General features: G+C 45.8%; 1 protein-coding gene across 1 annotated transcript; it reads left to right on the top strand.

Moving 5' to 3' along the window:
- Positions 1-657: 657 nt before the first annotated feature.
- On the top strand, positions 658-15,205 carry HSPB8 (heat shock protein family B (small) member 8). Its single transcript, XM_006134168.4, has 3 exons — positions 658-1,582; positions 7,074-7,137; positions 13,972-15,205. Exons 1-3 carry the CDS (start codon positions 1,195-1,197, stop codon positions 14,129-14,131), a joined length of 612 nt encoding a protein of 203 aa, XP_006134230.1. The 5' UTR covers positions 658-1,194; the 3' UTR covers positions 14,132-15,205.
- The last annotated feature ends 9,629 nt before the right edge of the window (positions 15,206-24,834 follow it).

Genomic DNA, 24,834 nt, shown 5'->3' with positions numbered 1-24,834 from the left:
CCCCCCACACACACACACACTTGCCTGCTGCTTAGGGTGCCATGGGCAAAGCAGGGTCCAATCTAGCTCACAACTGGGAACTGGCCTTCTAAGCCTGACAGCAGTAAGTCCTAGGTGTCACTGCCAGGGCCGAGTCAGCCTGCTGCTCTGGCGCACCAGGACCGTCTGTAAAACCCCACTCCATCCTCGTGCAGAACCACAGATCATCATGCAACCCCGTAGAGGCACAGAGCACACGGGAATGACTCACGCTCCCTGCCTGGCTCACTCCGGCCCTGCTCCCGGTGTCCTTACAGTGTTGGGCGCACCACGGCTCTGCTAAAATTTAGGGCCAGTGGGTATTTTAACATGGTGACAGGAGAGAGCTGTAGCCTGCCCTGAAGCTATTAGCAACATGTTGGCTGCAGTGTAGCAGCCTCAGGCTAAGGAGGCAGGCAGGGAGGGAGCAGAGCAGAGGGAGTGGCAGGTGAGGAAAGCTACCTAAACTTGGCTGCCCCACGTAAGTGTTCCCGGCCCAGTGGGAGAGGTCAGCTGTCGCAACAGATTCTCCAAGGGTGTTTCATCTTCTCCAAAATACCCAGCTGACACGGCCAGAATTGCAAAGCACAACCTCCCCCTCCCACTCTCCCCAAGCTCCATATAAATAGAAGGCTCCCAGCTGGCTGGAATGTTAGAGAAGTTTCTGGACTTGGAGAACACACATTTATTTAAGCTCCTGCCAGGGATCTGAAGATAAAGAAGCAGGAAGAAAGAAGAAACAAGGCTCTCGAGTTTGGAAGTTTCTCATTCCCACAAAGAGATTTTCATCTGGGTTTTTTTTCCCCCCTCTCCTCCTCTTTCTCTTGTGTGGGATTTAAAACAAACAGGAAACTTTGTTCTCTCCTCTCACTGCTTTCTGCATTTTTAAATCTTTGAATGATTCAGCTCTAATTTTTTTTTTTAAATTTTGTTGTTTTGGAGGGCAGGAGGATTCTGGTATAAACTGCCTGTCAGAATCAAGGCACAGCAGTTCCTCTCTCCTTGGTTTGGGGGAGTGGACAAATCTTTCTTGGGAAATTCTTCCACTGAAGCTTGGCACTCAGGAACAGAAAAGCAAACACAGACATTTCCTGGGGCAGCTGGTGCACCAGAAGCTGGATAAGGTCGGAAGAATTTTATCCTCTCTTGCTGTTGCATTTACCATAGAATAAAATCATGGCTGATGGCCAGATGCCCTTTTCCTGCCATTACCCCACCAGGCACCGAAGTGTCCGAGACCGCTTCAGAGAGCCCGGCTTGTCCTCTCGACTCCTGGATGATGACTTTGGCATGTGCCCTTTCTCTGGGGACCTGACTGCAGACTTGCTGGACTGGGCTCGCCCGCGACTGACCAGTACATGGCCTGGTCCACTGCGGTCAGGAATGGCCCGAGCCTCCCCTGGCATGTCCCCTCCTGGGTACAGCTCCAGGTTCGGCAGTTACCCTGAAGATCGGAGTCCTGCTCCCTTCTCTGGGGAGCCCTGGAAGGTGTGTGTCAACGTGCAGAGCTTTAAACCTGAGGAGCTGACGGTGAAAACCAAGGATGGCTTTGTGGAAGTGTCAGGTGAGCGAGGGGCCAGTGGAAAAGGAAGGGAAGCGCAGAAAAGAGGAACACAGGGGAATGGAAATAAAACTAGGTCCTTAAAAATGGAGTTGTTGCTAGTGGGAGACAGCATTCAGGGCCTAGAGCAGGGCCACTCAACACGCAGCCTGTTTGTTTGCACTCCACAGTGCAGTTTGGTTTTACACGGGGCTCAAAATGCAGCCAGTGGAGTCAATAGAATGGTCTTCTGTTGATACTCGTTTTAGGAGTTAAATTCCTGGTGCTGTCATGAGGGTGGAAATCAGGTAATTATTGCATTTTATTAATATCAGCAGAACTGACTTAAATGGGGCCTGTGTGTTGTGTAGTCTTGCCCTAATCTTTGAATTTGTGCCCGTCAGTGTGAAAGAACTTAAAAAACAACAAATAGTCTGGTAGCACTTTAAAGACTAACGAAACACGTAGATGTTTTGTTAGTCTATAAAGTGCTACCAGACCATTTGTTGTTTTTTAAGTTTATCCTGTGCAGACTCGGCTCCCCCCCCCCCCCAAAAGTGTGAAAGAAGCTATTTGCATATATTTGAGTATATATTTGTATATATATGCAACTACACTTAAGTTTTGGGTGTGAGTATCACTGTGTCAGTAGGCCCAAGCCTGCTTGCTGTGAGGGTTTGCAGGGTTGGGCTCCTTGCTCATTCTTTTAATTACGGATCATTTCAGAGTTTATGCTACCCTGGGGTGCAGGAGGGGAGGCTAAGTGGGAGGGGAATTCCTTTAAAGGGACAAAGTCTAATTACAGTCCTTGGGCATTCACCAGTCAGGAATGCCCCTCCTCTACAGTCCCCAAACAGTTGCAAGTCTTAAAGGGGCAGGACAACTAGACCAAAAGAAAAGCAGGAGGCAGGGGGGCTGGGAAAGAGATGAGTGCAAAGAGTTAAGTGGAAGTTTTAAAATAAGGCAGGATTAACAACCCAGGAGAAAAAGCACATACATTGTGCAATGGAGTCAGGGAAGGGTGATGGAAACCGAACATAAAATTGGAAAACAAAGGGAGAGGTTAACAGAGTAGAAACAACAAAAGAAATAACCTGGGGGGAGGGGGAACCCTTTCTTTACGTTGTGTCTAATCATTAATTCATTTAGCAGCCCCAGCAATAACACTGATGACAGAGCCAATTCGCTGGTGCCGAATGAAGAGGCCATAAGCTCGTCCATAAAAATTCTATTGTGATTTCCCCTGCAATTAATGCAGCATTAAAAATAACGTGTTACCAGGAAAACAAAGTGGGCAGAGGGGGAAAAAATCCCTGATGAGATTCTCTTTCCACAGCCCTGCTAAGCAAGCGCCAGGGGGAAGGAAGCGACTTATCCAGTAGGCACAGTGCCTAGGGCCCACGATACTTTTAGGGGCCCATGAAAATGTTTTAATGTCTTTTAAAATCAGAAGGAAAAAAATGAACTTTTAGGGTCGAAGAAAATGTTTTAGTTTTTTTCTCACATCAGAAAAAATTGAAACTTTTAGGGCCCACGAAAATCTATTACATTTTGCCTCAAACAGAAAAAAAATGTTGAAGTATTTAAAGTTATATCAAAAATAATTTTTAATATATATTTTTTTTATGGAGGAAGGAGCCCACGAAGGCAAAAGTGCCTAGGGCCCATGAAAGTCATAATGCGGCTCTGGGTCTGAACAGCTGAAAAGTAAAAGAACCATGGCTGCCTCTTCAGCTGCTTTAAACCAGTTTCACTCCCTTGACTTGAAAAGAACCGTGCTGGTTTACTCCAGCTAAGGAGCTGATTCAGAGACAAGAGCAGTAAGTGCTCTGACCACCTGCCCATCCCCCAGGAAGGAAGGAAGAGGGTTATACTAGGGATAGGAGAGAATTACATAAAGGCCGCTCCTGGGAGGGGAAGGGTGGAGGGGGGGAGTCCATCGAGATGTGCTTTCAGCCTGAAATGTCAGGAGGGAGACTGGTACTACAGCAAAACAATGGGAAAACGTTGGGAGTGCAATGACCCATCAGACCAGAGTGGGTAAAGTGTTAAGCCAATCCTATGCTGATGGAGGGAGAATATGGATTATTCATGGATCTCACCAGGCTTGGATTTCTGTGCTTCAAAGAAGTAAGGGAAGCCACAGCAAAAGTGACCATAACCCAGAGTAAGCCTAGGGAGAGCAGGAGAGAGCTTGCTAAGCCTTGCCAGAGGAGCGGGCTTACCTGAGAGGGAAGGTCTTCCCCCTTCAAGAAGGGACTCCTGCAGGAGCATTGGGATGCACCTGGGGAATTCTGGCCCACAGACTCTTTCAAAGGACCAAATGAGTAAAGGCCAGGATGAACCAAACAAAAGGACACCCCCATTCATTCCCAGCTTGCTCTGGGAATGCCACAGGGGGAGAGGGCATGTCCTTGTGGTTCGGAGTTGATCTGTTAAATTGTAAGTCAACATGTCTGAGCTGCCTGCTGGTAGGAGCTTCCCTCTCGGGCTGGAACCTGACCTTGTAGCTGATGGCAGCTCTTTGGGCCTCTGCCCCCGTAGAGAGCAAAGAAGGTAACTCCTTCTGAGAGGTGAAGTCGATGGGAGTTGCACCCGCTGCCATGAAGGCAGAATCTGCCTTCAAAATGGAACTAAGGAGTTGCAGCTAGAAACCAGTTTTCTTCCTGCGGCATTTGACTTGGGGAAGGGGTGATTCTTTCTGTAGGAAGCCCTCTGCTCCCCATCAATAGAGTATGTGTCTTCTGGTAAATTCTGCCACTGGGTCAGCAGCTGTCACTGCAAGTCTGAAACAGGACCAGAGCTGGGCACCAAACTGAATTTGTTTGTTTGTTTGTTTGTTTGTTTGTTTGCTGGCCAAACTGAAAAAGTCAGGAGGGGTGGTTTGTTCGGGACCAAAACAAACGGTCCATTTTCGTTTTTTGGATTTTTGTACCGTACATTTAAAACAAAAAAATTAAATTTGAAAGAAAATCAGTTTAAAAAATCAAAACATTTGCCCTAGGTAATTGCAGTACTGACTATTTTGATTTTTTGGGAGGTGGGGGAGGTGATTAACAGATGCTACACAGCAAATTCTTCACAGATTCACAATACGTTTACGTCTGCTTGAATCTGTATCTGTCAATGAAGAGAGTTTATTGTCTGAAGAATTTCTCCCAGCTCCATTCTGGATCTAGATGGTGCTTGGTTCTGCCTTGAGGGCAGGGGACTGGACTCGATGACCTCTCGAGGTCCCTTCCAGTTCTAGTGTTCTAGGATTCTGTCCTAACTGTATACCGCCATATGGTCACTGCTGATTTATGCAGGTGTGAGATCACAATTGGGACCCTCTAATTATTTTTCCACATCTACTTCAGTATATTTATTATAGGCCTCTGAGCTATACATCTGCCATGTAACGAAGAATCACAGAGCATCCACTTGGATTTTAAACTTGCATTTAAACACAAAAACAAGGCATAGGGTTTTCTGTCAGTCTGTTGCTTGGCAGACAATGCCCCAGGTTTAATTAGAGTCATCTGCCCAGAACCAACTCCAATAATGTTTCACCCTTAGCACTGCTCTCTGACACAATGTTCTAATTCAGCCACGTGCTCCATTCTGGAATTTAACCCTGAGGAAGCTGAATCCGAATATTGGCCATTGTGTAGCAGAGAGTGATTACCTGTCCATTATCAATAGCTAAGGAGCACCCAAAGTGGGCCAGAGACATTGCAGACACATAAGAGGGCACTAGTGTTGCCACCTCATGAGATTTCAATAGGGGTCTCATGATTATTAGTGATTTTTCTTAAAGCTCGAGGATCTGGAGGCATGGAATCCAGTGAGAATCTTGGCTTTCGCTATGCAGTAAAGATAACGGTCTAGCCCTTATTGCTGTGAAGTGTCAAAAAGTGGCCTGAGGGTGAACTTAAAACCTCAGAAAACATTTTTTCATGATTGCTAAGCCAATGTCATGGTTTGCACGGGGCTTACTCATGAATTTTTAATGCATGGGGTTGGTGAAACCAAAGAGACAGAGCAGAGAAGTTCAGCGCACCTTGTTAATTCCATGTTTCATTGGAGGTTGATGTTAGTGTAGCAAACCCCAGCCACATATAGCTAGATCTCCCACAGTCACTCCATGCCGTCAGCTCAGAAAACATGGGTCTTCACCACTTACGCTGAAAGGGGAGCTCCAGTAGCTAAGAAAGATGCAGATCAGGAGGAAGAAGGTGGAGGTGTGGACTGTCACAGTCCACCCTAAGACATAGCCTCATTTCTTTAGCTACAGCTACTTCTCTTAACCTCCCACACTGAATCACTTTTGGATTCACAACCATTTTTTACAGCGCTGGGTGGGAGACTCTGATAATTTGACGGGCATGGGTGGTGATACAGGACACACTTACAGCTGCTGTGAAATCTTTCATCCATGCCTTGCACACAAATGTTCAGGTGCTTCCCCGAAGCTTGACTTAAACTATTCCCATTGTGTGGGTTTCTCTGCTCATTGCAGCAATACGAAACAGCCAGCAGTGCCAGAAAACTGGGCCCACCAAGACCTCACCTGTCAATGCGTCAGGTTATTTAAACCCTCTTACCCGTGAATTTATATAGATTTTCCTGTTTTTTTTTATTGATCTGTCTCCAGCTGTTCAAACAGTCAAAAAGCACCTTGCTACACTGCATTCTAAGTATCTTTAACACACTATTTTTGCCTCTGTCCACCCCCCATTCCCTCTCGCCTCAAATCTTCCAGTAGCGCTGATTGGTTGTCACATCCTGAGCACTTTGGATCAGGGCTTGTTGGAGCCAAGAGCAAAGTCCCCATTGGCTTTGATGGTACAGGAACAGGCCCTCTAAAAGCATTACCCAATTAACCTATTCCTTTTTCTGGATAGTGTGGAAGTGAGAACAGGTTTTTCTGTATTTGCTTCATCTAGAACTTGGATTGTCCACATGCTTTTGGCTGTTGTCTTAGATTGTCGTCTTATATCAGTGTTTTAGAAGGTTGTCTTAGATCAGTGTTTCTCCATCTCTTCCATAGCTAATCATCTCCTTGTAACCTTCCCCCTACCCCCCGTCTGTCTAAGAGTCCCTCCCATTTAGCAGAATATAAAGGGTAGGGTAGCCTTGACCCCATGTCACCAACTTACAATTCATCATTGAGAGGCCAGACCTAACTATCTTCTCACATTGGTGTAAATCAGAAACAACTCCATGGAGGCCAATGTAATTGCATTGGTGTAAGGGAGAGCAGACCTAGGCCCACTAACCTAGATGCAGAGGGCAGAGTTCCTTCTTCCACGGTTCCTGATTGTTGCTAAATTTTAGGCTTATTACAGCAGGTTCCTCCACTATATGTCTCTCCCCGTGTTATTTTTCTTCTAGGAGCAGGAGCTTTGCTGGGTCAACTGTGAAGGGAGATTTGAACGTGGGGGAGGGGAGAAAATTCCAAGTGGAACTTCTTTTTCCAATTGATAAAACAGCCTGGTGAGCCCATCACATTGTGTTTTCTTGTCCCCTCCAGGTAAACATGAAGAGCAACAGGTAGAAGGAGGAATTGTCTCCAAGAACTTCACCAAGAAAATCCAGTATGTATAATATACACAGTGGTTTCTCTCGGTTCTTGCTTATCTGGCACTTGTCTGGTAGGGCTGACTTCTGTATTGGGGCAGAGAGAAGAGGAATGCGGGACTTGGGAATGATGAGTCTCTTATTTTTCAGAGCATGAAATTATCTTCTGAGCAAGTCATTATGTCCTTCTCCCTCAACTCTCTGCTCGACAGATGCTGCACTTAGATGACTTGGGTCCCATGGATTTCAATGGGATAGGCCAATGGGCAGATTGTGTCCTTAGGCTGTGTCTAGACTGGCATGATTTTGCGCAAAATCTTGCTGCCTGTCTATACTGGCTATGAGTATTTGCGCAAGAACACTGACTTTGTAATGTACAAAATCAGTGGTTCTTGCGCAAATACTCTAACATTCCCGCTCAGGAATAAGCCCTCTTGCGCAAGAGGGCCAGTGTAGACAACAACGTTAATTTCTTGCACGAGAAAGCCCGATGGCTAAAATGGCCATCAGAGCTTTCTTGCGCAAGAGAGCATCTACACTGCCACAGATGCTTTTGCACAAAAGCACATCTTTTGCGCAAAGGCACATGCCAGTATAGATGCTCTCTTGTGCAAATACTTTTAACAGAAAAACTTTTCGGTTAAAAGTATTTGCGCAAAATCATGCCAGTGTAGATGCAGCCTTACGGTTCATCTAGATGGGGTTAATATGGATGCTGAAGTCCTATTACAGGCCGTGTACTCCTAGGGAAACTGGTGGCAAGCTCTCTGGCTTGAAAGGGCAGCCTCCAAGTCCATCTATTGGAGCCAGTTACCAAACCCCACTGTAACACTGTATTGGGGTATGATTTCAGCATTGGTCTCAGAGGCCAGCCCTACCAGCAGCCATCCGCTCCATCCTCTTCAGCAGATGCTGAGCCTTCCTCTCCTCCCTTCCCACCCCACCTGCATGGAGTCCACCAGCAAACAGACTAAGATATTTCAAGGCTTCCTAGTTGACCAAGACAAAATTCTCATTGACATTAGTTAGAGTTGTGTATATGGTTGTAAAAGTTCCATTGGTTAACCAGTGTGCATTACCTTACCCGCATGCTTACTGGAGCAAACAGTTAACTGCCATCCAGCCCAGCTGGAACTGCCCTCCCAGCCCAGCACGGCAGGCAGTTAACTGGTTAAACCTATAGCTTAACCAGTTAACAATTTACAAGGTATTTTACATCCCTAGTTATGTATCTAACATCCTGGACAGCTTTGAAAACCACAGCCATAAAGTCTGGCTCCTGGTAAAGCTCGGTGGGAAACATAAATCAGTGAAATGTGTTTAAAAAGTGTTGAATTCCCTGCCCACAAAACCACATTCCTTCAGACTTTGTTATTACAAGCCCGAGTCTGTGTTTGTGCAAAAGAGCTCAGGGGCCAAGTTCACTCTTATGTCATCGTACTGACTTCAGTGGAGTTACACCAGGAATAAATTTGGACCGATGATGCCACAATATCTTTTTGAACTATTTATGAGTACATGAGTAATAACAAAAAAAAAAAACCCCACTGAAGTCCTTGATACTTACACGATGCGAATGAGTCATGCTCCAGAAAGCTCTATGAAATTTAAAGCCACAAGACTGCACAGCTGATGGCAATGTTCTTACTAGCTCACATTCAACCCCAGCCTGACCGTGACAGAGAAAGACATTTCCATGTGGTGAGAGGAGTGAGATGAGTCTATGTGTCTCCATCCTGCTCCTACTGAACAGGTGCTCCTGCGAAAACAGGCCCCTTATGGGATGTCTTAGAAAACAAGCCAAAGACAACAAATTCCTCTTATCTTCAGGGCCAAATGCTCCCAAAATTCACTGCTGTCTACTAGAGAAGAGGTCAAATCAAATCCAGCTCCAAATTTCCCTTCAGGGCAGTTCAAGTCTGATTGCAGACTTATGTCTATTTCACGGAATTGTACACTCGTAGGGGAAACTACATTTATAACATGCCTAGAAGGCTGGAGACCTAGATTCTATTCCCTTTTCTGTCATTGACCTGCTGTGTCACTGTGACTCAGGTTCCTCATCTGTAAAACAGTTCTAATGTCTTGCCCAGCTTTGAAGAGCACTTTATACAGGCAGTCCCCGGGTTACATGGATCCGACTTACATCGGATCCCTACTTACAAACGGAGTGAGGCAACCCCACACTAGCTGCTTCCCCCCCAGCAGACCAGGGAGATGCGAAGCTAGCACCCCTCCCAGCAGACCAGGGAGATGCAGAGCGGCTTTTCTCAGCAGACACCTCAGCTTGAGAATAAAGGACTGAGGGAAGTGAGGTTTGGGAGAATAAAACTGAGCTCTGGAGAAATGTTTGGCTAGAGTTTCCCCTACAATATGTACCAGTTCCGACTTACATACAAATTCAACTTAAGAACAAACCTACAGTCCCTATCTTGTACGTAACCCGGGGACTGCCTGTAGTTTATAGACAAAAATGCTCTTTTGAAGGGCCAAGAACTAGACATCCTGAGACAATTCCAAGTTTTAACTCCACTGCCTGACAGCTTCTTTTCAGCCACAAAGGCACAAAGTGTGGTTGGGGTGTGAGTGTTTAATCTTCACTGCATACATGTTTAAGCTTCTGTGTATTGTGGCAGGGTCAGTCCCGCTCCTGGGTCCCAGACCCCTGTTCTGACCACTATCCCACAGTTTAAAGGCCACAGGACAAGTCCCACTTGCCTTTTCTTGGCTTTTGGACTTCTGTCTTTGGCATACTCAGGAATGTTTAATCAGGACTGAGTAAACAGTCCTCCTCAGCTACCTGCTGAAGTTTCTAGACACCTAGGGGGAAGGGGGCCTCCAAACACTCCCTGTCAGAGCCCCTCGCTTCCCCCTGCAGCCTTTGTCAGTGCTGATGTTACTCTCCTCAGCCTCTTTGATTCTTCTTATCAGTTCCACTCTCCTCTATCCCCCCACCCCCAAGGTTTTTAAATAGGTCCCAGGGCGCCTGAAATCCACTCACCTGGCTCTTAATTGATTTATAGCATCCCTGTCTTAGGCTGTTGATGGTCTGGTTTTTTTTTTTAGAGCTGACTCTCTGCCCTTCCATCCAGTCCTATAACCTACCCTGTCACAGTATACAGAATGCAGACAGGCATAGACCTGAATGTCACGACATATTTGCAAATATTCTTTCCATTGCCAGGAAAGTCAAAGCTGGACAGAACAGGCTGGAAAGGAACCAGACTGGACAAGTAGGAAGGGCTAAAGCTGGTGGGTGTTCCCAGATCACAGCTAGACATGACAGATTTATTGCCTGTGATATCCCTGACTCTGGCTAAGTGAGTCCCATGGTGGGTCTGTAACACAAGACAAATGTCCCATTAGCTCATGGTGCTCATAAATATTTCATAATTAAGGCAAAATGAAGGATCTTTTCTTACTCTTTACCCAGCCATAACCCTAACTATTTTTATTGTGACAATATTTTTGGAATTGTCTGGAGTGCTTACGTCGGGGGAAATAAAGACAAAGGAGGGGAGCAAGAAAATTATGTCATAGCCTCCAAAAACTAGATGAGTGGGGGAAGTCAAAACTGTCAGGAAAAGGATATGCAGGTTCAAAAAAGGAGTTTTTATTAATTTTTTTTTAACTTTTAAAAATTGCTTACTCTTAAAAAGACAATGAAAAGGGCACAGAATGGAAACAAAGGCTGCAGGTCAGGAAAACACTTCAGAACACTTATAACTTAAAGGGCATGTCTTCACCGCAGGGCTAAAGCCGAAATAAGCTGCGCAATTTGAGCTATGACAATTGCATAGCTGAAGTTGAAATAGCTTATTTTGGCTTTTGGCGCTGACTGCACAGGAAGTCCGAGAAAGAGCACTCCTCCTTCTCCTTCCCTTACTCTTCGTGTAATGAGGGTTATAGGAGTTGGAGTAAGACGTCTTCCAGCTTGCCATTATTTTGACACTATGTAGAAATAACTGCTTGTAGTGTAGATGGCAGACTATATATAATGCTTCTTTGTAGACATAGCCAAAGAGAGGTTAGTGGAACAGCTTGTGTATTTAAAGTTATGCACACATTCAGGTGCTTGGCTGGACTGGGAGACAAAGTCCTAGATTACAGTACTCACTTTGCACCTTTCAGCTGAGCCATGTATTTAACAGGTGAGAAGTGGTGGGTACATTGACTTTAAGAGCCCCTTGCTTATGGCATGGTGAAACTGTCTGATCAGAACTGGCGAAAGGCAGAGTTTTTTCAGGATACTATAAATGCGTCAGGTGGGGCCCTCGGTGAAATTAGAACCTCTTGCCCTGGGATGCTAGCTCCTCTCCCCCTCCCAAACCAGATATTCCTGCCCTTAAATGTCAGAATCACCTTACCAGGCCTTCTTGTTCAGTACATAGGGCTGTGATGGAGTAGCCCACCTGGCCCCGCACTCTCCTGTCTTCTGCAGCATGATGCCAAAGGTGACACCTTGGGCCTGACCCTGCTGCCACTTGGGTGGTGTAAGTCTGGAGTAAGAAGCACTCATGTTGGTGGTGTTACCTGGGTGAGACCAAAGTCAGGCCTCCTGTTTTGGGCTCTCCCTGAGAATGTGGAGTAGGAGCAAAACAGCAGAGAGGGATTTCCCCCGTTCAGTGCTGTAGTGGAGCAGGATGTGGCTGTGCTGCTGTCACTAGCAGTGCCCATGGGCTGTAACAGCTTTGGGGAGATTTGTGTTCCCTGGTCAGAGTGGATTTAGGTTTGTGGCTGTGTGGCCATTCCCTCCAGCAGCTGGTATGTTAGGTGGGGGAAGGCATGGCCTTCCCAAACTACCAGCCTGGGCCCACCTACACTCTGCCCCCAACCGAATGGGGGATTTCTTTGGAAATCCAAATTGAAGCAAACTCTGCATTGAGGCTTCGCTGCCCAGATACAAGCCAATCTGAGTACAAACTCGTTGGGTGGGATTGGAGATAACAGTGTGAAAGTAAAACTTATGCTTCCTAGCCCAGCCCAGGCAAGCTACTCAGTAACCAGAGAGGCTCCTTATTTAGACATGGATTTTTTTGCCATGACGCAGGCTGTGACATAAAGATGATTTGCTTATGCTTTGCACAAGTTCAAGCTTCATAAGCTGCGAGTGACACCTAGTCAAACATAGCTGCAGAGGAGATTAAACAGAAAATCTTGAAAGGCTAAGACAGGTCTTTAAAACTACATATATATGCGCAGTTATAATAATAATAATCAATAATACCAATAAACCTGCATTACCAGTTCTCTGTGCAGGTAAATGAGTTTCTGGATCTGCTTAAGATTAATTCATTTTAATATAAATCATTCTTTCTACATATGTATAGTTTTTTCATCTGGGCTTCTCTTTACAAACATTAATCAATCTAGCTTCATAAGAGCCGATGATGTATGTAAATATTATCACTACCAATTTACAGACAGGGAAACGGAAGCACAGAAAGATCTGATTAAGTGACATAGTCAAGTCTCTGCCAGGGTGGTTAAGATTCCAAGACTATTGAGATCTAGTCCTGTGCGTTACACTTAGCGCCATTCTTCTTAAATGCATTTAGTCCAATTTATTAATTACCATATTCTCTGAAAGTGACAACTGGCTATGCCATTCCTGAATGAGGATTTCCATGGGTGTATTCAAAACAGTGTAAAGATCATTTGCAAAGAAAAGTCTACAGTTGAATATCTTAGATGTGCCTCATAATTTTTTAATTGCTATTTATTAGCAATATTTGTTAACCTCAAATCATGGAGACATTTTACTCAGCTTCATGGTCCTTACAGATGAACTATCGTCTATCTATGTTTAAGAATCAATTGATTAGGGTGTGTCTACACTGCATCGTTATTTTGAGTTAAATAGCGTTATTTTGAAATAACAATGCGAGCATCTACACAGCCATTCTGTTATTTGGAAATAATTTCGAAATAGTGGGCAGCTCATTCTGACTTCTCTAAACCTCATTCTACAAGGAAATACCTAATCTGAAATAGCTCTTTTCAGGGCTTGCCAAACCATGGCGAGCCCTGCTCACCAGCCGGGCTATCCGGCGATCTGCGCATGCACAGATCGCCCGAACCCGGCTCTTCCAGGTTTCAGTCTACTCGCCACGGGCAAGTAGATTGTATTATTTGTTGAGCCCTGGCTATTTCAAAATAAGGCGAGTGTAGACACTCCACTGGTGCTATTTTGAAATCGCTCCTCACCAGGGCCATTCTATGTTATTCCTCCCCAGTGCCTCCTGCAGCTCTAAATCGAGATAGCATGTCTACATTAGGGAAGCCTGCCTTGCACTAATTTTGAGTTTTCCCCGCAGTGTAGACGTACTATTTCAAAATAAGCTATTTTGGAATAACTATTCCAGAATAGCTAATTTCAAAATGGTCATGCAGTGTAGACATAACCCTGAGAGACTTGCATCTACGTTTCTATAGAGCAGTTGTGTTCGTCAGCAGTAGTATTTAGATCCCTGCAAATCCGTGGATGTCTTCTTTATATCCGTGGTAGCCGCAGCCAGGGATATTGGTGCAGGTATCTTCAGCTCATTTTTGCAGATATGGACCCAGATACAAATTTTGTATCCTTGAAGGACTCTAGCCATTTTGGCTATTCCTAGGCAATGTTGTCCAGTGGAAAATATGAAGGCCAGACAAGTCAGTAATGATGTAGCAACATAGGATGCTGTGATGCCAAAATGAAAGTCCCAGAAACCCCATTTTTGGAAAATAAAATGCAGGTAACAATCACAAGTGCTTGTATGAAAAGCACGTGGCGGGGGTGGGAGGAGAGCAAGAGATAGATGCTGAAGAACTGATTGGCAGATCCATTAATTTTCCATTCCTCTTTCCAGACTCCCATATGAGGTGGATCCCACCACAGTTTTTGCTTCCCTATCACCAGAGGGTTTGCTGATCATTGAAGCTCCACAAATACCTCCCTATTGTCAGTACGGAGACAGCAGCTATGGCGCCGAGATCCCAATGGATAACCAAGAAGCAACCTGTGCTTAATGTTTCTTCCCCATTCCCCTTTTTTCCCTGTTCCCTCCCTGAAAAGATTTCTCCCCAATTCCAGATGTGATTGCATTAGTTGTGCGGACGTGTACATTGAGTATTTTCTTAAAGGGCCCTGTTTCCTCGCATTTTACAAACATATTCCAGTTTTTATCAGATTAATTTTGCACTGGGAGAAGGTGGTGGGCTGTAGGCCTCCAGTATCATTACTAATGTTATTCTTTGATTGCACCTAGATGGCCTACGGGTGCATAGAGCCCTATTTTACTAGAAGTAGGCACTCAACATACACACAGTAGTAGACAGTCCCTGTCCCAGTGAGTTTATAATCTAAACAGACAGATGAAGGGTGGAAGGTGAAGTGACTCACTCAGGGTCATTGGCAAAGCCAGGAATAGAATCCACAACTCTCTTGATCCTTAGATGAGGGCCTTAGTTACTAGACCACACACTTTTTGTTCTTAATAGTCACTTGTTTTTCTCTATTAGCTGGCACCTATCAGCACAGGCCAGAGAATTGACCATAGGAAGGTCCAAGCAGTGGTCAAAATCCCCTTCTCATGGGCTCTGCTCCTAGCTCCAAGCAGCCATTTTGATTGAAATTGGGGTAGATAACTCCATAGCTTCAACTTCTCTCTTCAATACTTCTTCCTCAGCAATACGTATCCAATATGGCCCACAGTTTCACCAAAGTTTTATAGAGGTCTTACATGCTCCAGTTTCATTTATCTGTATATCAGACATAACTAAACAGATGTCTTCTTAATTGTTATTTTGCTATATGTCAGATGGAATATGTGTGACACTATCAAAAATCTCTTCAATTTAAATGTAACCTTTTAGTCAAACCAGTTGTACATCTTTGTCATTATTTGAAATACTAGTCCTTAAAAACCCTCTTAGCAGCATCAGGGCTTGTGATGGAAAGATGTTGTTGCTTTGTAGACAGGCAAACAGACAGCTCTGACATATTTTGCAATGTAAAATGTGTTTTAAACCTTTTCTTTTTTTTTCCAAGGAGAATTTGTGCTTTTATTGGACAAACTTGATGAATAAAACTAGTTGACATTCTTAGTTGTTTTGTCTTTCCAGAAACCAATTGGAATCAGACTGGTTCAGGGGACGACAGAATGAAAGGGGGATGCAAAGCAGAATTTTGTGGTGGGTGGGATGGGTTGTGACAGGAGGTAACATTTAAGTTGAGCTGTTTGAGAAATTTAAATGACACTTTTTTTCCCCCCCATTTCTGCAAAATCAGAATTTTCTATGGGGGAAATCTGTGTTGCTGAATCTTTTTTATCTTTTTAACTCAGGAAAACAAAATAGTATTTTTAATATCAGTTTATCATTAATCTGTGTCTGTCCAAGTTGCCATGGTGCCTAGAGGGAGTTATAGATTCTTGCTACCATTTGCCTCTGTGGGAAAACCTCCCAGCCAACTGAGCTATCCCTCTAATGATGCACCATAATCTTCCTCTGTGGTGAAGCTGGTGCAGTGCATCATGGGAGTCAGAGGATCACAGTCTGTCACAGATGATGTAGCCCAGCCAGGAGGCTTGGCCCGCAGGCATCCAAACAACAATTCCCAAAAGAGCACTGCAGCAGCTCAAAAAGAGACAAATTAATGTTGAATGGAGGTAAAACAAAACACTTCAGTTTGGTTCTACAAACTAAATGTTTTGACACTTCTCAGTTGACTTTGTCCAGAACTTTCCACCCCCTAGAAAACGTTGATGTTTTACTTTTCACCCTGACTCCATATAAAAGCAAATATCAAAATATCAGAAAACTCCACATGCTGGCAACTCTGATTTTCAACAAGCTCTACTGCTAAGGGGCTTTAATGGACCCAATGTCTCCCTCAGGCATCCTACAATGCTGCAAAATGAGCATATTACTAGGACAATATTTTTCCTCATAATGACTATACTAACGTCTAGGGTTGCCTGGTGTCTGGTATTGAACCAGACAGCCCGGTATTTGTGCCTTCCGTCCAGTAAAAAAGTTCAGAAAATACCAGACATCCCGAGGCCCGGCTTGGGCGCCCGACAGAAGGCCGCTTAGGACAACAACTTTTATTTGCTCAACAACATTTTCTGCAGGCTTTTTTTTTTCTCTCTTTACAGAATTTTTTCCCAGAGGATTTTTTTTGGGTGGGGGGGGGGGGCTGAGGGGGCGGTATTTTTTGTGAAACCATCTAGCAACCCTACTAACAGCCCCTTTAGTTCGGACATGCCCCCCTGGCACACTTCTTATCAGCACAAGCCCTGTTCCTACTAGAACTTTATTTAAACAAAAAAGTTAGTGGCACAGGTGGTCTCCTCACACAATATAGTTGGGTGGAAACCATGGCAGCTAACCACGTGTAGCCCTTGCCAGCCACCTAGGCTCACATGTGTCTTTGTTGCTGTAAACAGGTCACACCACAGGATTTGGCAGTATGGACAGAACCCTTCTCAGCCATGTTCCTGAATCCTCCCTATTCTGTGTGCAGCAGGAAATCCCAGACTGCATTGCTCTAGGTGCTATGGGTGTTTATTGCCTACTGAGGTAGTGTGATGGGGTGTGCAGGACCTGTCCCTCGATGGGTGAGGAAAGAGTTAACATGGTTTCCCAGAGGCAGGGCCATAGCTATGCAGCTTGGCTGTGTCTAGACTGGCCAGTTTTTCCAGAAAATCAGCCGCTTTTCCGGAAAAACTTGCCAGCTGTCTACACTGGCCGCTTGAATTTCCGGAAAAGCACTGACGATCTCATGTAAGATTGTCAGTGTTCTTGCGGAAATACTATGCTGCTCCCATTCAGGCAAAAGTCCTTTTGCGCAAAACTTTTGTGCAAAAGGGCCAGTGTAGACAGCTCAGATTTGTTTTCCGCAAAAAAGCCCCGATTGCGAGAATGGCAGTCAGGGCTTTTTTTGCAGAAAAGCGCATCTAGATTGGCCACGGACGCTTTTCCGCAAAAAGCGCTTTTGCGGAAAAGCGTCCGTGCCAATCTAGAAGCTCTGTTCCGAAAATGCTTTAACGGAAAACTTTTCCGTTAAAAGCATTTCCGGAAAATCATGCCAGTCTAGACGTAGCCCTCCTGTGTGAAAGTGCTCAGGAGAAGGTAGAGTGAGGAAGGGAAGGCCCAACCACTCACATGCTGCGTAAGGGTGGGTGTCTTGACTGAACTGACATCTCAGAAGAACCAAATCCAGGCAACCGCCTGACAGGACAGGGCCTTTTGTTTATCTTTACCTGGAAGCCAAGCTGAGCCAAGCATTTTCCAGCCCCAAGCACCTGAGGTCTGATACACCCAGAAGCCGCCCTGTAAGGAATGGAGCTGTACTTCTTGAAGAGCTGACAGGTGAGCCAGGCTTTGTTTGGAGCTACAGGCTGGGCCCATCGAAGTGGTGGATGTTGCTACAACTCAGAACCAAGATTTGCAAAGTGACCTTTTTGCTTTTAGGTGCCCTCTATGAGGTACCTTAAAAGGGTTTGAATGTCAGACAGAGCTGAATCTCGTGCTCCGAACATAAGACTCTTGCCAAGTGTCCCAGGCTACATCTAGATCAGTGTTTCTCAACCTTTTTTAATAAAGTACCCCTTTAAAAAAATTATAAGTACCCCCAGTACATGCAGTTTTCAGACACACAAATGTTTTTCTACCATTGCAACACATTTGTTTAAACAACTTAATCGTAGCTGGGTGGGCAATGAAATTTTTGGCTGTAAAAAGTACAAACATAATAAAACACTGTAAAACTTAAAACAAAAATTCAGTTTTCTCTAAATTTCAGTTGAGTTGACGTACTGCCCAGACTTCTATCGAGTACCCCTAAGGATACTCATACCACAGGTTGAGAAACACTGATCTAGACTGCAGGCTTCTTTCGGAAGAAGCTTTTCTGGAAGAGATCTTCTGAAAAAGCTTCTTCCAAAAGAGAGCGTCCACACTGCCAAAGCACATTGAAAAAGAGATCTGCTTTTTCGAAACATAGCATCCACACTGAATGAATGCTCTCTCGCATTTAAACCAGGGGTCTCCAAACTACGGCCCGGGGGCCGGATGCGGCCCGCGAGGCCCTCTCATCCGGCCCGTGGAGACCTTTTTGGATTCAAAGGCAGAAGAAGTGAGATTGTTTCAAAACCCATTTGAAGCAGATGTGGCCAGTTGCCCAGATGAACTGCAGCTGGAAGTCATTGAGTTGCAAGCAAATGACCTCCTTAGGGACAAGTTCAAAATAGGACTGGTGGGTTTTTACCAGTTTTTGCCCAAGGAAGACTTTCCTAATGTCAAAACTTTTGCATCAAGGTACCTTTCAATCTTTGGAACAACATACCTGTGTGAACAAACATTTTCAAGAATGAAATACGTGAAGAACAATTTGAGAACAAACTTGTCCGATGATAATCTCAGGTCACTGTTGATGTTAGGGACAACAAATCTAAAGCCAGAAATGTCTGCTATTTTGGCATCCAGGAAACAATTTCACCATTCACACTAATACAGGTGTTCATGTGTAGTGTATGAATGTGTTATTAAATAATAACTGAATAAAATAATATTAAATAAATAATTAAAAACAACATCCATGTTTTGATTGTTTTTTATTTGGACCTCAAGTGTGTAGTCGGCCCCCGAACTGCTGTTTGATAGTTAATGCGGCCCTCGGGCTGAAAAGTTTGGAGACCCCTGATTTAAACTATGATCATTATGGACGGAGTGGCCACCAGGGCATCTGTGCTTTTTCCTCTTTCCTCTTCTTTCAAAAGAACTCCCTCTTCCCCATTCACACAAGCCTTTTTCCGAAATAGCTCTTTTGGAAAAAGGCTGCTTCCACGTAGAAAGAGGTTTACCAATGTCGGAAAAAACCCTCTGTTCTTTCGATTTTTTTTCTGAAAGAACACGATTGCAGTGTGGATGTAAGTGAGTTTTTTTTGAAAAACAGTCATTTTTCCAAAAAAACTCTGCAGTGTAAGATATACCCTCAGTTTGGCCTGACAGTACTACTAGCTCCTTTGGAAAGTCTTGGCCCTTAAATTGTCTTAGCCACCAATAAAGATGACCCACCCTGGGCCGCAGCTCATTTTTTGCTATATCTCGGCCAGTAACCCTTCCTGCATGGGCTCGCCTCTCACAGAGAAGAGTAGATGGCTTCCTATAATTTCCCAGGATGCACTATCACAGCTCAGCAGATAAACAGGGACGTACTGGGCGAAAAGTGGCCATGTGGACACCTTGGGTATATCTAGACTGCATCCCTCTGTCAGCAGAGGGATGCAGATTAGGCAGGTCGACATTGCAAATGAAGCGGGGATTTAACTATCCCACGCTTAATGTGCATAAAAATTGCCACCGTTTTTGCTGACTCAGCACTTTTTTGGCAAAAAGCAGCTGTCCAGAGAGGGATCTGTCGAGAAAGAAAGCCTTTTTCGACAGATCCTGTAAACCTCTTTGCAGGAGGCATAAGGGATCTGTCGAAAAAAGCTTTCTTTCTCAACAGATCCCCCTCTAGACTGCCACTTTTTGCCAAAAAAGTGCTGAGTCTGCAAAAACGGCGGCCATTTTTATGCAAATCAAGCACGGGAGATTTAAATCCCTGCTTCATTTGCAATGTCGTCCTTTCTAATCTGCATCCCTCTGCCGACAGAGGGATGCAGACTAGGCATACCCCTTTCTATTGCATGCTTGGTTACAGACTCTGCCAAGAGAGGGATGAGCTGGTTATGAAGACACAGCTGTACTTGTAGCTTAGACAGCATCTAACTCTAGGCTCATTCAATGATGTTTCTCCAGGCTTCCTCCTGAATTTAGTTCCCCTCAACGCCATTGCTAATCACCTCCGTTGGAACTACTGAGCTGGGCAGGGGAGTGACAGAGCATCTTTCTGAGGGAACAGTCCCTAAGCCCCTCCAAGCATGCAGCTGCTCTCAGTTTAGGGAGAACCTCTCCTTCATTTACCACGAGATAAAAGGACCCATTGCAGCCAGCCATGGTTGTGTTCAGCAGGACTGTTGGATAGGGAGACTATGGGTACGTCTAGACTACAGGCTTCTGTCGACAGAAGAGCGTCTACACTACATTGAGTTCTGTCGACAAAGCAAGCTGCTTTGTCGACATGGTAGTGTGGACGCAAAGGACAGTTTACATGCAATAACACCTTCTGTCGACAGAAACTCTGTCGACAGAAGGCGTTATGCCTCGTAAAATGAGGTTTACCAGCGTCGACAAAACTGCTGAGTTCTGTCGACGTTATGTCGACAGAACTCAGCGGTAGTGTGGACGCAGGTATAGTTTTGTCGACAAAAGTCCACTTTTGTCGACAAAACCCTGTAGTCTAGACACACCCTATGTGACATGACCCTAGAAGCAAAACATAAACTAAAACAGTCACAGATGAGTCACGGGGTCCCATTAGGGTTGCCAAGTGTCCGGATCTGAACCGGACAATTCCAGTATTTGAGCTTTTTGTTCAGGAAACAAATTGAGAAAATATAAATGAGAAAATATGAATGTCCGGTATTTTCTAAATAAGATGTAATGTAGATTGGGGGTGTAATGTCAAATGTGTCCAGTATTTTTGTTGAAACCATCTGGTAACTCTAGGTCCTGTACGGTTCACCGTGATAGCACCCTGTTTCTTGTTGCCAGCACACTGTCAATAATGACCTGAAGTTAATTGTAGTAAAAGGGCCCCTTGCGGCCTCTTGCGGCAAGTTGCCTTGCCTAGCCAAGGAAGGTGAGCCGCCTCTCATGGATCGAGCACCAACCCAAACAAAGGGAGTGCTGACCCAATGGGTTCCTTAAAAAAGCAACAGAAATAAGTGGGAGAACAAAAGCACCTGAGTCATGCAGTGTTCTGTGTCTTTTTACAATGTGCCCGGGGTACTAGGTCACTGCACAGTCAATGGCCAGCATAGCTAAACAAAAGAATTGATCTAGGCTCCTTTTGCCTATCACCTTTCTGGAAAGCATTTTGGGGGAGCAGGAGAAAGAAAGAGAAAGAACAGATGCAGGCAGGGAAATCCTGCCAAGTTTCCCCAGGCCATGCCATTTTTTCCTGACCAAGGGCCTGATTGAATACTTACTGCTGTCAATCACTCTATCATGGACTTTAAAAGGCATGCAGGAGGCAAGTTCGAAGCCAGTGCCAGCAAGACTAGCTGACTAAATGCCATTTCTGCTTCTGCACCTCCTGCTTTGTGTAGACCAGTGTTTCCCAAATGGTGATCCGCGGAACCCTGGGGTTCTACGAAGCGAAAGTAAGGGCTCTGCGAGAACTCGGGACTCCCTCCCTCTTCTTCCCCCTGTTAAAGAGACAGGCTGCATGGGGGTTTTTTTGCACGACAGATTTTCCTGGCTGGGGTTCCTCAACATTCTTAAAGGATTCTGTTGTCAACAAAAAAAATTGCACAAAATCTTGCCGCCTGTCTACACTGGCCGTGAGTATTTGCGCAAGAACACTGACTTTGTCCTGTACAAAATCAATGGTTCTTGCGTAAATACTTTGATGCTCCCACTCAGGGATAAGCCCTCTTGCGCAACTATTCTTGTGCAAGAGGGCCAATGTAGACAGATAAGTTAATTTCTTATGCAAGAGAGTGTCTACACTGGCACAGATGCTTTTGCGCAAAAGATGTCTTTTGCACAAAACCATCCGTGCCAGTGTAGACGCTCTCTTGTGCAAATACTTTTAATGGGAAAACTTTTCCGTTAAAAGTATTTGCGCGAAATCATGCCAGTCTAGACGCAGCCACGGTGTTCTAATACAGACTAGCTCTGCACATAGCTCATAGCCAATGAGAAGCAGCAATCCTAATTCACCACCTGCTGAATGAAGGGCAGTTTCTGAATGCATTATGGAAGAGGGTATTTTAAGGAAGGGAACAGAGAGAGGCTAAGCTGAATGTTTGTAATAATTGGACCTACACATTTACCCTAGTTGTGAGCTACTCTGTGAAAAGTGAGGGCAAGGTCATAAAATGTCACAGTAACCTACATCAAACGTGACTGTGAAAAGGTGCAAAAAGGGCAAAAGACTAAATTAGTCCACACAAAAAAGGCTTACTGATATAATTCCAGGACTGTGGTAAGATAATGTCTGCTACACAAGGATGCATCTACACTGCACCCTTAACTCAAAATAAGCTATACAATTTGACCTACACAAATTGTGTTGCTTATTTCAAGTTAATTTTGAAATAGCTTATTTTGTAATTTGGTGCTGTCTAAACAGCGCCAAATTTTGAAATAAACCACTATTCCGAAACATCCCTTACTCCTCGTGGAATGAGGTTTACAGGGATGTTGGAATACTGAGCTTGTTATTTCAAAAGCTATTTTGAAATAATGGGTGTGCTGTCAAGAAGTATCCCAAAATAGTACCCCAAGTGAGCACCAGCATCAAAGACAGAAGCAGCTTTTTTCTGTATTTGCTCTTTTCTCTTTCTCCTTTGCTGTGTATTTGTCTTGCTTTGGCTCCTAGGAAACAGGATCAAACTTTACCATCCCCTGGTGTAACAGCAATTCCAGACCATTTCAACTAACATTTCTTTCCCCACAAAAAGACAATAATACCCACCACAGACTTTCAAACAAAGGAGGCCCTATCTAAAAACTTGCTGTAGCGAGATAGGAAACAAGGGGCAGCGTTAAAATGAAAGACTTATTTAATATTTTCCATTGCAAAGGGTTTAACTGTTTTTCCTTGTTTTTCTGTATAAAAGAGTGTTGAATGTTGTGTTTGCAATGGTACTTAGCAAGCTGAAGTCTCTGTAAACCAACTCCTCCATTTTGATTAAAACAGCTGGACAGTGACAGGGTCATGTTAATACCTTTGGGTATGTCTACACTACAAAGTTAATTTGAACTAACAGCCGTTAGTTTGAATTAACTTTAATAGGGGCTACACATGCAAACAGCTATTTCGAATTTAATTCGAAATAGCAGAGCGCTTCACTCGAACTAGGTAAACCTCATTCTACGAGGACTAACGCCTAGTTCGAATTAAGTAGTTCGAATTAAGGGCTATGTAGCCACTTAATTCGAACTAGTGGGAGGCTAGCCCTTCCCAGTTTGCCCTGGTGGCCACTCTGGGCCAAACCAGAGAAACTTTTCTGCCCCCCTCCCGGCCCCGGAGTCTTTAAAGGGGCACGGTCTGGCTACAGTGCTTGTGCCAGTTGCAAGCCTGCCAGCACCCAGGCAGCAGACCCTGCACCTGGCACAGCATGAGCCAGCCACCCGCTGCCACCCAGCCCTCTGCCTCTTCCCAGGAACAGACTGGCAGCTCCCAGGAGCCTGCCCGGGGCCACAAGAGGTGGGCGCCTGCCTGGTCTAGTGCGGAGATCGTGGACCTCATTGAGGTTTGGGGGGAGGCCTCCAACATCCCCAATCTCCGCACTAGCCACAGGAAAGCAGCCGTCTACAGCCGCATGGCTGACAGCCTGGCCACCAGAGGCCACATGCAGCCCTGGGATCAGGTCCGCTGCAAAATCAAGGACCTGCGGCAGGCCTACTCCAGGGCCTCCCAGCCAGGGGCCAACCCGGAGGCCTGCCCTCATTAGGAGGCCTTGGACCGCATCCTGGGGGCTCACGCAGTCCATGCCCCCGTCCCTGACACAGAGGAGGAGGAGGAGAAGGAGGATGCCGAGAGCCAGGAACCTGCACGGAGCCTGCCCAGGACCCAGGACCCCCGAGGAACCCCACAGAGCACATCGGCTGTGTCATCTGAGGCCGGGGAGGGCTCCACATGTGAGTGCCATCAAGCTCCCCTTATGTGTACGGAGGGGAGGGGTGGAGAGGGAGCCTGGACCGTTCCCCAGACGCCTTGCAGGGGTGGCTGGGTTTCCCCCACTGTGTCCCCAGGGAGAACTGACCACTGCTCTTGTTTCACCACAGTCGCTGCATCTGGGACCGCAGGGCGCACCACCCCGCCTGTAACAGCCACCCGCACCCGGGCCAGCAGGTGCACCTGCAACCTGGAGGACTACCAGAAGTGGCACCTGCGGCTACTGGAGCACCAGCTCCGCACCCAGGACCACTGGATCCAGGAGGATCTGTGGCTGCGGCAGTGGAGCTTGGAGGCACTGGAGGAGCAGGGCCGTGCCCTCAGAGGCCACTTCCAGACCTTGGTCGACAGGTTCCTGCCTCCTCCTGCGCCAGCCCCTGTGGCCGCCCCAGCTCTCGCTCCTCCTCCCACCCCTGCTCCCCCTCCCTCTTCCTCCACACACCCCGTCCCTCCTTCCCCACCCTCCACACCCACTCCCCCCCCGACACCTCCGCACCCACAGTGTTGCGAGACAGGAGAGCCAGCAGGACCCAGAGCCCTGAGCTTTCCCTTCCCTTCCTCCGCTTCCTCCCCCTTCCAGCTCCCTCCTCCCAGGTTTCCCCCTCTCTTCTCCCACCCTTATTCCTCCCTCCCCCCACCCCAGTTATGTACAATAAAGAGAGGGTTTTTTTGGCAAAACACATGTTTTTATTTTACATTAGGAAGGGGGGTTAGGGAGGGAAAAGGGGAAGGAGGGGAGGGTGGAAGAAGGCCTGCCGCAGGTCATACAGGGAGAGTTCAGTCCTCCTCCACATGGAAGTTCTCCAGCAGGGCTTCCCGGATCTGCTGTTATCAACGGTTTACTTCTTTGCCGGCTCAACAAACCCTACAGATGCCTCAATCCTTGCCCTGCAAGTATCCAATAGAGAGCTCCTGTGGATGGAGCAAATTGCAG

This window comes from Pelodiscus sinensis, chromosome 15 (genome assembly GCF_049634645.1).
Source record: "Pelodiscus sinensis isolate JC-2024 chromosome 15, ASM4963464v1, whole genome shotgun sequence".
Taxonomy (NCBI): Eukaryota; Metazoa; Chordata; order Testudines; family Trionychidae; genus Pelodiscus; species Pelodiscus sinensis.
Note: the sequence above shows the minus strand (reverse complement) of the source record. Positions and strands in the feature narration are given on the sequence as shown.

What these genes read in the sequence shown, in the direction of transcription:
- HSPB8 (XM_006134168.4), top strand. Translation starts at nt 1,195, where the DNA reads ATGGCTGATGGCCAGATGCCCTTTTCCTGCCATTACCCCACCAGGCAC. An exon ending in TGGCTTTGTGGAAGTGTCAG is followed by an intron (nt 1,583 to 7,073) that starts GTGAGCGAGGGG and finishes TGTCCCCTCCAG; the next exon opens with GTAAACATGAAGAGCAACAG. An exon ending in AACTTCACCAAGAAAATCCA is followed by an intron (nt 7,138 to 13,971) that starts GTATGTATAATA and finishes TCCTCTTTCCAG; the next exon opens with ACTCCCATATGAGGTGGATC.